The 12260-nt window shown below is 44.1% G+C and overlaps 1 protein-coding gene across 4 annotated transcripts in view; it reads right to left on the minus strand.

The window, feature by feature from the left end:
- The window catches only part of Rgl1 (ral guanine nucleotide dissociation stimulator,-like 1), a 249547-nt gene that overhangs the window by 156213 nt on the left and 81074 nt on the right, over positions 1 to 12260 (minus strand). For 2 of the 4 annotated variants that reach the window (NM_001346119.1, NM_001346118.1), the window contains exon 2: positions 1886 to 2049. In NM_001346119.1, coding sequence (NP_001333048.1) covers positions 1886 to 2017 — 132 coding nt within the window. In that variant the 5' untranslated portion in view covers positions 2018 to 2049. Of the gene's footprint in view, positions 1 to 1885; positions 2053 to 12260 lie in introns of all 4 variants that reach the window. The other 2 variants (NM_001346117.1, XM_006529266.4) reach the window with 1 other exon arrangement.

Here is a 12260-nt window from a genome sequence, read left to right on the forward strand (position 1 = left end):
CCAAAAATGTATTTCCAGAAGTAAAAATATAATTTAGTGGTTGGAATATAGTCATAAAATTTATGAGAATGCAGTACAAATAGGGATAAAGCTCGGTGACTCTGAAAGAAGTTACAGAGCAGAAACAAAGAACGAGAAAGTAGAGATTGGGTAGGACGCACAGAGGAGAATGTGGGGAAATCTGAATTGAAAATTCTGGAGAGACTTCCAGATTAAAGAAAGATATCAATTCACATACTGTTGGGGGGGGGGGGAGATTCGTTACATTGTAACTCTCAGAAAAATAAACACTAATGGAAAGTAGAAGCAAGCTCTAGCTGGTGAGGACCGTTCATTCACAGAATAAATATACAGAATGTAAAATACATGTTTGAAAACTTTTTATAAAAAGCAATCTCAGATAAGGCTATGATGCAAAAGAACTGATTTTAAAAATGTGTATCAACAAGATTAGAAAAATTAGGAAATCTAGTAATTCCAAGAGTTAACATATACATAGAATAGTGGAAATTTTTGCATACTATTGGTGGGAGAACAAATTGGTATTACCACTTTAGAAAAATAATTGACAAGTTGTAAATTAAATAACCCAAAAAGTCACCCAACAGGCATTAAAGTGGGAAGACTCACACAGGCATGTCTACACTCAGCCAAGCATCAACAGGCATTAAAGTGGGAAGACTCACATAGGCATATCTATACTCAGCCAAGCATCAATAGGCATTAAAGTGGGAAGACTCACATAGGCATGTCTACACTCAGCCAAGCATCAATAGGCATTAAAGTGGGAAGACTCACATAGGCATGTCTACACTCAGCCAAGCATTAAAGTGGGAAGACTCACATAGGCATGTCTACACTCAGCCAAGCATTAAAGTGGGAAGACTCACATAGGCATGTCTACACTCAGCCAAGCATTAAAGTGGGAAGACTCACATAGGCATGTCTACACTCAGCCAAGCATTGCCTTCCGAGGTCGCGCCCTTCCGTTATTATTTTCATTATGACACTGCATTTCTTAGGAGCACCCTGTGGTTAGATATATGAGAACTTATTCTCCTGAGCTTGCAAGACGTGGCCCAGGCCCTGGACAGCTCTCTCAGGCAGTGACAGCTCCCGGGTGAGCCCTCTGAAGATACTCTTCCCCTTCCCACCACCTGCCACCAATGTTCAGAGTTCCCCCATCACCTTTCCATTCCACACCGGCTGTCCTGAAGTTGCACGCTTTGGCCTTCTCCCCGAGATGCTCTTTCCATCCATCCTTATAGCCTAGCCTTCCCCAAGCTCAGGTTCTCACCTCCATCCGCACAACTAATCCTGTAATAGCTTCGCATTCCATTGTGCCTTAGGGACGTGTTCCTTCCAGCCCTCATCATTACTTAGGAGCTTATCACAAACACATCATAAAATAAAAGCCATAATATATCAATCACTTCCACTAATGAATGGATTTTGCCCTCTTTCAATCTTCTGCACCACACACACACATACACACACAAAGACACACAACACTAGTATTTGTTAAGACTTCAGTAAAAGCCTTGAGAAAGAAGAAAATCACAGAAGAGCAACCTTGGGAAAGAAGACAGGAAGAAGAAGCCTTCATCTATACCACTGGGTTATCTAAGCCAGAGGACAGGTTCCATGCATCTGAGAGCAGATCATTACTTTATGCTTCAGTTGCTAATACTATTAGCTCCTTTGTGTCATCAATAATGTCTAAGGGACATATCTCTAGCTTATTGTTCTCCAGCCTTAGTTGTGCCTACTTCCCTGAACACATGTTCAAACTGGCATGGAGTATCAGCTACAGCAGAAACTTTTCTCGTCTTGGGTATGAGCAAATCCATCAATGTGCCAGCTCTGTTGCTTAGCATTGTCTTACCTCCTCTGTCTTCAAAACTTCCCATATTCGAGCATGATCATCCACCAGCCAGTGTCCTGTGTTTTCTCCTTTTGTGGAAAGTTTGACTTTAGACACCACTTGAGTAGGCTCTCCCACAGATGTCCCCTCCATCTTGAAAGAGGTAAGCAGGAGGCATTACGAATCTGCTGGAAGAATAAAATACAATCTAGATTAAAATTTAAAAAATCATACTTGAAAAAATATGAAATCAAATTACTGTATGGACAGTGAAATCTCTGAAGACAATATTATAACAGTCATTACTCTTATGTCCACTTTTTTTTCTTTTGAGACAGGGTTTCTCTGTATAGCCCTGGCTGTCCTGGACTCACTTTGTAGATCAGGCTGACCTCGAACTCAGAAATCTGCCTGCCTCTGCCTCTGGAATGCTGGGATTAAAGGCGTGCGCCACCACGCCTGGTTTATGTCCACTTTTTATATTCAAATATTTATTACTGGTATTTTATTGCAGTCTTCCCAAAGAAAAGGAATACATCTTGATAATGGACAGTGACACAAACTCTATTTTTAATGGATTTTATTTTTAATTACATGGAAGGATATGGTGGGATAAGTGCACATGGGTGTAGGTACCCTTGGGGGCCAGAAGAGGGCATCAGACACCCTGGAGCTGGGGCTACAGGTGTTTTTGAGATGCTCCATGTCAGTGCTGAGAAGAGAACTTGGGTCCTCTGCAAAAGTAGTATGGGCTTTCAATAGCTGAGTCAGCTCTGTAGCTTCTGTGATACAAATGTCATAGGAAATGTGTGTGTGCGCACGCATGTGTGCGCGTGCGCATGTGCACGTGCATGTGCACGCTCTTCACATTCTGTAATTCACAGGTTAGAAGAAACTAGCAAAAGCATCAAGAGTTTTACTCCTCAAACCCACCCTGGGCAGCTGCACATGCAGATCTCTGTGCTAGGCACACACATAATTCAGTAACTTTGTTCTCAAATCTCCAAGGCCTATGGCTCCAGGGCAAAAAGGTTGTAAATAAGCTTTAAAAGTGTGGCATAGTGCAATATAACCTGTGAAAGGCGACAGAATGAAGGGCCGGGGGTGTTGCCAAGCACACACCTAGTATGCAGCAGGCCCTGGGTGACAGACCCAACATCAGTAAGTAAGGACAACAAGAGTCGCTGCAGGGGAAGCAGGGGCAGGGAGAGGAGAGAGATTCCCACTAGGGTTTATCTATCAGCTACGTTGCCTTCGTAGGCTCTGGGTTATTGCTGGAGCCAAACAAGATGTTTTAGGAGATTATTCTAGAAGGTCTCCTTCAGCTCTCATCAGAATCTCACTCCACCCCACCTCGGTACCACATTGTCCCTTAGAATCTTGCTTTCCTTCAAGTTCCACAAATACACCCTTCTTAGGGTGATTTTTACAAAAAGCCTATCTGTTCATGGTATTCTGCTTACTTAAAGTTTTCTTGGAGAACAAATCCAAATTCCTTCACATAATAGCTGGGGCACTTTGTGCCTTTCACCTCCCTTTTCTTACACTGCTTACCACACAGGACATACTATTCCAGCCATTTGAAAAACATATACAGACCCCCAAGGGCACTCTTTCTCCTCTCTCTCTCTCTCTCTCTCTCTCTCTCTGTGTGTGTGTGTGTGTGTGTGAGAGAGAGAGAGAGAGAGAGAGAGAGAGCGCTCTGTTCCCTCCAGTCTACACCATACTAATGGGGACCCTCTCTCTCCATGTATGGGATGGATCTGTAGATTGTACCAGCCATACGACTTTATTATATTAGTTGCTTTCAGCTCCATTTCTACCTTCAAGCCCTGTAAGCATCTTGCGACTACAGACGTGTCCTATTCAGAGCAAGCATAAGTGAATGTTAAATGAATGTCAATTCATTATTGACATTTGTTGCAGACAGCCCTGGGGCTGATTATGTTTGATGTTAATTCTGTTCTCCTGTGAGGGGCTGCGAACAAGGAATGAGTCAGCACTCGAGTGATTTCCTGTAAACCTTCTTTCCACCTTAATTTATAAAATAAAGGCTAGTGATTGGGCAGAGAAAGAGGGGAAGGTGGAGCTTAAGGTTTTGGGAGAAAAAGAGGAGGGGACCACAGAAGAGGAGGAGGAGGAGGAGGAAGGAAAGAGGAGCAGAAGCACCTGGCCCGGAGAAACTGTAAGTTCTAAGGGGTCTCTTATATGGGGAAGACCATAGTGTCATGGTAGATCTGCCCAATCTAGGCGCACAGCACATGTATTCATATTAACTGAGTTGTGTTTTCATTGCCTGGGCTTATTTGGATTAGAGATTTACTGCAACAGACATTATTATCCCATAATTCCGTAACTCATGACAATCCGGAAGTAAGAAAGAGGCATTGTTTTGCTAATTCGCATAACAAGTAATAAGGTCAAGTTATCTCTTCCTTAAACCTTATTGGCTTGCTGGGCTAAGTTCCTCATAACAAGGGAACAAGTCTAGATTCAGCATGTATTCCAAGTGGCTAATATTGTAAAACGAAATTGATCATTAATTAGTTTTGTGGCTCTGGCTTCAGGGAATTGAGCCTATCTGCAAAGACAGGCCTTATGCTCATGTGACCAGCTGCCAATAAGAGTAAGTGGAAGATGAAGTCAATGAGTGGGACAGGGTGACACTAGAGAAACTGAGACAAGTCTCTACAGAGAGAGTTTTCTCTTTGGGCCTCATGTGCTCCATCTGGAAGCCACAGACAGCAAGCCTGAGACTGCTTGCTGAGGGCGGCCATGAGCTCAGTGCCAGCCCAGGCCATCACACAGTAGTAGAAACATGGAGCACATAACAGACTCGCATAAAAATCAGGCAAGTGCAACCTGCACAGTAAGAGTGGACAGAGTTCCTGAGGGGACATGCTGACAAAGGACGTTGACACAGGCAAGGAAATAAACAAGGCAGAGGCCATCGGGAGGTTTCAAGCCAAGAAAAAGGAAATTGAAAATAAACAGGCAAGATGGAAATGGACCAGATTCGTGGGAAGGAAATTCCACAGTTGTTACTGGAGATAATACTGTAAACAACAAATAATAAATCAAAACAGAGTGCGGAAACCACATGAGATGGCTTCAGCAGCATTCCCTACATGTCATGGAAATGTCGCTGGGTGAGCTAGACAGATTACAAGATCTCAGAGCAAGCACTGTACATTTGTAAGCACTCTGCAGCCCAGCGACCCCACAGCGAGGACTCTACTGTCTGCCCACAGCTGCTCTCCCGGCTCCACAGTGTGGGTGCAGGCTGGCCCATTTTCAATGCTGGCGCTGAACTCCACTTGTCCTGTCTTGGGGAAAGATGTATTTCTACACTGGCAACAGCCCCAAAGCACCGGCAGCTGAGGGGCATCTTAGAGAGGCAGCCAGCTCTTACAAGGCCCTGTGAAGTTGAAGATTCTCCCCTCCTCCTCACCGGAGTCTTTCCCACCCATCCTCATCAGATCTACTCACTTAGAAACATAAATGATGCTGGGTACTTCCACTTCAGCCACACAATAACCTCACAAGATGTTTACCACTATCTACTCTGGTGAGAAATGAGAGTCTGAGAAGCTAAGTAACTGGTAGGAAGCGGGAGGTTCCCAAGCGACCCCTCCCCATCTTACTCCTCCCCCAAGTCATTTAAGGCACTGTCTCCATCCCCTCTTCTACTCCCATGTCAGCACGGAAAGCCCATCTCTTCACCCCCTCACCCCTGCTGAACTATTCAAGTGGGGCCCTTTCATACCACCCAGGCTGGTGCCAGGGTCTCCTCTGACACAACAGCGCCCCCTGGAGAAAGGCTCACACCTGAGTCCACAGGTGAGAGCAAGCTAGGTGGAGGAGGGGATTTCTCCAGAGCTAGATCATTCCTTTTCCTCTCCATCCCTGTCTACAGTTTTGACTCCTGTAGGCTTTACACGGGCGTGACTGACTGACCTGCTTAGTCACACAGGACCCCTCCCTTAGCAAAATCCTTGGCTGGCCCACCTTCAAAGTATACAAAGAATAGGCTGAGTTGCCTATTCCTCTTTGAGCATAAAGTATTTTATACGTTTTAATTTTTCAAACATGTTTTCCTTTATGGTTTCTTTCCTCTGCTTCTTCTTAAAAAAAAAAAGCCGGGCGTGTTGGTGCACGCCTTTACTCCCAGCACTCGGGAGGCAGAGGCAGGCGGGTTTCTGAGTTCGAGGCCTGCCTGGTCTACAGAGTGAGTTCCAGGACAGCCAGAGCTACACAGAGAAACCCTGTCTCGAAAAAACCAAATTTAAAAAAAAAAAAAAAAAAAAAAAACCTCAGCTAGATGTTTATACAGTAGCTTTACAATTTTTGTAATAGGAGAACGAGAGACATCTGTGTTCCTTCCTCTCCTGTGCCACAACTTAAGTGTCCCCTTTCTTAAGGTTATAACCCAGCCTCTGTACAAACAAAACCCCACAGACGTGAGCCACTCGACAGCACCGCACACGCGACGGGCTCGCTGTAACGTTCAATGGCAATCTTTTCTTCTGGTTACGGATGAGTATAGGTCATCACAAACCTTATGAAAATCAGTTCTGAAAAGCTGACATCCTAACCTACCCAACACCCCAAACATCACTTGATCAAACTCCTGGATGGCCAGACCAGTCCTAAGTTGGAACCAGGCTGGGGAAAGAAGTGGAATGTCCAAAAAGGGAAATATGTAATCAGAGAACACAGACGCAACTTTTCTTCCCTCAAATATTAAAAATTAAAATTTCTTGAGAAAAATTCCCTGCTGTCTCCACTGCAGGAAGCAGGGGAGTAAAATTAAAACAAGAAACCAAGTGTAGAGGCAGGGAGAAGGGAGACGGACGCTCCAGACGACCCAGACAGAGGATGGCCCCATCACAAGGCAAAGCAGGGTCTCCAAGGCCACCTACAATTCTTACGTCTCTACCACCGCTAGTTTTGTTTTGTTTTTTATTAGGGTTTTTTAGTTAGGTTAGATCCAAGGATTCTGCATCAATTGAAGAAACTGATAGTAGTTTATAACTGGTGAAACAACTATTTTTAAAATATGATTATTGCTAGAGAGAAACATGCATGTCCTTAAAAAGGGGGTATTTCTTATAACTTAAATTTGTACTTTTAATATCTGTATTTGTTTATGTGTATGCGGTGTTCAGGCATATGGCATGTGGGCACTTTGAGTGTGTGTTTGTGTGCACACATGTGCACGCACACATGCATGTAGAGGCCAGAGAGTGACACGGGGTGTCTCCTCTGCTGTGTGTCACCTCACATGTTAACATAGGGATCTCCCATCATAACCCCACAGCTCAGCAAGGCTATCTAGGCAGGCTGCCCAGGCTCCCTCTGTCCCCACCTTTTGAGGCTGGGATTCAAGCAGGCCATTATGACCACAGAGCATCTACATGGGTGCTGGACATCCAAACTCTGGTCATTAAGCTCATTCTGCAAGCCTTTTACCCACTGAGCCTTCTCTCTAGCCCCTGTTTACTCTTCTCAAATACTTCCTAATGCTATCCTTATAAATATACTATTCACACATGTAATCTTAATGGCCTATCATTTCTTTTCCTTCAAAAATAATTATAAACTGGAGATGATCGCATTCCCCACAGTTATAATAAAGGTCTGAGCTCAAGGCTTCATCCCAAATGACTGCCAAGTGCAAAAGTCAATGGACAGTGGTTAATCTTAGAAACGTAAATTTTGAGGGGCAGCTTAAGGACACAGAAAATTGCTATTATTAGTGTCCGTATCATTTGATAAAAGTTACGTGTGACTGTCATAGAAAGGCAGTTTTTGAAACACAGCTTTAGGGTAAGCTATGGGCCTGAGTGCCCTCAGAAGTCTGTTTGTATTGCTACCTCCATACTAGCCTTTGCATGATAAATCAGCCTGCACTTCATTGAATTTCACTTTCTTCCTAGGGATATAAATAGGGCATAACACATCTCTCATCAATTATCATCTTTTTTTTTTCTCCTCCCTCTTTTCACTAAACGCTTTGGACGGGAAAAAGAGAGCCCCATCTCCAGAGCCTTCTGGAATGCTCTGGAAGTTCTCATCTTCCTCTGTCAGAGTCGGGCTTCCCTCTGCTCCTGCAAAGTCTATTACAAACATTAATAATACATGAGGGTTTTTTTTTCTGTGTGTCTCTTATATACCTAAACTCTTTGCCTCTGCATGAAGAGATCTTTTTATTTTTCAAATTCAGCTAGGAATGAGTCCTGCAGATATGTTTGGCATTGCCTTGCCCCACTCTCTCCCCGTGACTGTCTGACTCTGCCATTTCCACTCTCTTGCCCCTTCCTCCTCATCCTTCTTCCTAATGAGCTGAGGCCCTGTCCAGATAAGCCGGTTTGTTTATCTTTATCTTCTACCATCTCCAACTCTCCCATCTGTCAGGAGCAGCCCCTGGACGTCAGCTTGACTCACAGATTCAGAGTTAGTACAAGAGCAGCGCTGTGTCGTCAGGAGACCTGACTCGAGGCAAATGACTTCACCTTCCCTAGCCTCGGCTTTCTCCTCTTAAATGTGAATTGATGGAGACTGCAGAGACCTCCGACTTATGAAATAGTGTTCTCACTGCCTTTAAGTGGGAGCAAAACTAATATGAATTATTATTCCATATCAGTTGAAGGACTTATATTGCTAAATATAACTATGGACTTATATTGGGGTTTGACTCATCACTTACACATTGTGCATTCACTATGCAGAAATAAACAGGGAATATATTATTGCATAGCAGTGTTAAACGTCGGTTGTGTTTGATGCGGCATGATGGATAGATAAGGACCACTCACCAGGAGGCTCGGCAGCAACAGAGCAACACACACACTTCTTCTCTGGAATGCCGACTGCACTTCTGTCCTACATGCGGCAGTTTGCCTGCATTCTGTACAATGCTTTCAACTTGCCCGCTTTCCACAGTTTATTCTGACCTCCACCGTCAGACTGCCAACTCATCACCAACTTCTTACACTGCTTCAATCTCAGTGCCCCTTGGAAACACTTGTTTTTAATTAAAAGCCCTTCACTAGAATAAAGGATTAAGCAGATGCCATCATGGAATTTTGGAATAAGTGTCAATCACTGGACAACCATTTGCAAAGGAATTTTCATTACATAAAGGTCTCACTGGAGAATGAGCAAGATTGCACAACAGAATCTGAAGTCAGAACCAACTCTGGCAGTAACTGTGTCCAGTTAAATGTAGAAAAAATTAAATCGGGAAGGAGTTCTACTTGGTTCAGCTTGATTTTTTTAAGAGATTTATTTTAATTTTATGTGTATGGATTTTTGCCTGAATATGTACCACATATGTGCAGTTCCTCTGGGAACCAGAGAGGGCGTTGAAGAGGGAGTTGACTGTGACCTGCCATGTGGGTGCTGGAGACCAACTGGTTCTCAGCAAGAACAAAAGTGCTCTTAGCTGCTGGGCCAGATGACCCATTGGCCTTCAGACTGTATATTTTCTCTGAGTACTGATAGTATTTGGCAGAACTTCTTGATAAAAAAAGGAAAGAAATATGCAAACTGATCTTGTACTGCCTTTGTGAACCTCCCCAGAGAAAGGCTGCTCTGTGTGCAGCAGTTCCTGCTGAGCCCAAGAAACAGTTGGGTTCCCATCTTGGTCTCCACTCAGTGGGGCATTCTGGCAAGGCAACCACAGAGACGGGCATGGGGATCGGGAGGGGTGAGGACACCTAAGCAACTGAGGCTGAGATCACAAAGGCTCCTTCGGTGTTCTAGGACAGCTAAGAGGAGTTCTAGGGCTGTATATGTTATATCCGGGTATTATCCAAAGCTCAGCTATTGTGGATTGTGTGCTTGAGAGTTTAAAATGAGACAGAACTATAAATCACATGACTGGCCCTGGCACAAATGTTTCACAATTCTGTACACTCTGGCTCTGACTGGCTGAATACAGGCAAAAGGCAAGAGTCCTCTGGGGAGCAGACGCGGCACACCAGCAGTCGGCTTTCTTTTTCCTGTCCACGTTGAAGTGAGAGCCATTCTTCTGAGGTCTCAACAGCTCTGACAGTGACATGGACCATATGACCACCCCACAGGCACTGGACTAATACCTCACAAGTGTCACCTCAGCGACAGGGGAAGTGTCTGACCCAGAGCCTCACCTCTCCACTCCAGCTCCCCTCACAGAGCCAATGTGCTATTCACAGAAGAGTGTCATGCAGATGTCAAAACTCTGAGCTCCAGGCTGGCAAGATGCCTCAGTGGGTGAAGAGACTTGCTGCCAAGCCAGATGACCCCAACTTGATCCCTGGGACACGCATAGCAGAAGGAAAGAATCGACTCTGGCAAGAAGTCCTCTGATGTCCATACACACACACACACACACACACACACACACACACACATCCCGGTAGCTGTCTTTGCTGCCCTTCATCATGCCACACTATGGCTTTGGAGTCAGAAGGCAGGTTTCTCTAGGAGTCTTCCATCATGGGTTCCAGGGATCAAGCTCAGGTCATCAGGTATGTGTGGAAGCACTCTAGCCACTGAGCCACCTCACCAATGCCCTCGCTTAACAGAATTCTTTATAATTTTTTTGATTATGAACTTGTCATATCATGACATTTTCACCAGAAAATGCTGTGAGTATCATGATGTGCATTGTGCTCCATATATATTGGAAAAGAATGCAACCTACTTTTAATGAGACTCTCATTTGTCTGTTAGTGAGGACTCTGGAACTGTACTAACAATACTGCAACCTGGGTGGAGGGATGGCTCAGTAGTCACAAACACTGATTGCTCTTCCAGAGGACCTGGGTTGGGTTTCTAGCATCTACGTGGTTGCTCACAACTAACTGTAACTCTAATTCTGGGAGAACTGATGCACTGTTTCGGCCTCCAGTGACACCAGGCACACACATAGCACACAGACATACACACAGGCAAGACAGCCACACACATAAAAAGACATTAATGCTGCAACTCCTTTTCCTTCCTGCATGCTTTTCTCTCCTCCTCTTGTGCGGACGCACTGTCCTGTGGGGAATGCCTCTAGTATTCCTGTACATACTCGGGGGAGAAATTTAAAATTTTCATCTCTACAATCCATTAAAGAAAAAAATACATTGTTTTGAACTGAACAACAAAACACCTTTAAGCCTAAATGAAAGAACCAAAAACTAAATTTTGTTTTCACATTTTAATCAGATTGTTAAAATCCGTTTGGAAAACTGCTTTATATAGGAACACCAGGAGTGCTTTCAACACAGCCTATGAGAAAGACCTTGCTGGGATATATTAAATAGGTACTGAGTGGGAATTTAACACTTTCTTTAAAGCTGTACACGTTCCCAGCAGAATGTCTGGATTTCTCATCATCCTTCAGTCTAGAGCCAGTCAGCCAACTAAAAGTCTTCTAAAAGCTGTGTTAAGTGATTTGTGTACGTCGGCAGAACTTCTGTTTGATCCTGGATTAGGTTTTCGCTAAGGGCTATAGTTTGGACAGATGTTGCCATGGTCTAGTCGGACCATTTTATCTGCCCATTTTCCACACGCATCACAGTATTTGATAACCAAGCTGAATCACCTCAATTTCTATACCAGCAAATGAAAAATGACTGGAATGTGGGATTTTTGTTCCAGAGTCCTCATGAAATACATTCCAGCATCTGTCTGGAGGGAAGGACCATTCCACCCTCAGTCCCGGTTCACCCCAGCTGGGCTGCAGCTTCTTTTCTCTTTCCTTAGGTCATCCATTCCTCCTTGACCTTTACAGAACTGTGATGGTTAATCTTCATTACCAACCTGACCGGGTTTTGATTTGCCAAGGAAACGTATCCGTAAGTGATAGTATTGCAGACCAGCTCAACTGAAGAGGGTGACCCACCTTGAATATCACGTGACATCATCCAATAGGCTTCAGTTTCAAACTAAATAAAAGGGGATCAAAGAGGAAGGCAGTTTCTTCCCCAGTTCATCTCTGCTTCCTGACTGTAGACTGATATGTTTCAGGAAATATTAAAAAATATTTCCCACCAGCTCTCCTCAGGGCCCAAACACGCTCCCTCACTCCTGCTGCCGCTGTCATCAACTCTCTCCAGAGCATCTGGCTCGCTTGTTCTGGGAGCTGCCAGTTCTTCCTCAGTCATAAACCCATGTAGTCGGAGATCCCACATTCCAGTAACTAAATGGAATCTCCAACCTCGCGGTTGCATATCACAATACCCAGTAACCTGGTAAAATCAAGACACTTAAAGCTTAATTAACCAATCAGATTTATGTATCAATAATATCACAATTTACAAGATGCCAATACAATAATTTCAGAGCCAATTGATAATGATAAAAGCTTTATCCCAATTAATCTAACCTTACAATACCACAAGTTCTTGTAGCTGGTAAA

This window comes from Mus musculus, chromosome 1, assembly GCF_000001635.26.
Source record: "Mus musculus strain C57BL/6J chromosome 1, GRCm38.p6 C57BL/6J".
Lineage (NCBI taxonomy): Eukaryota > Metazoa > Chordata > Mammalia > Rodentia > Muridae > Mus > Mus musculus.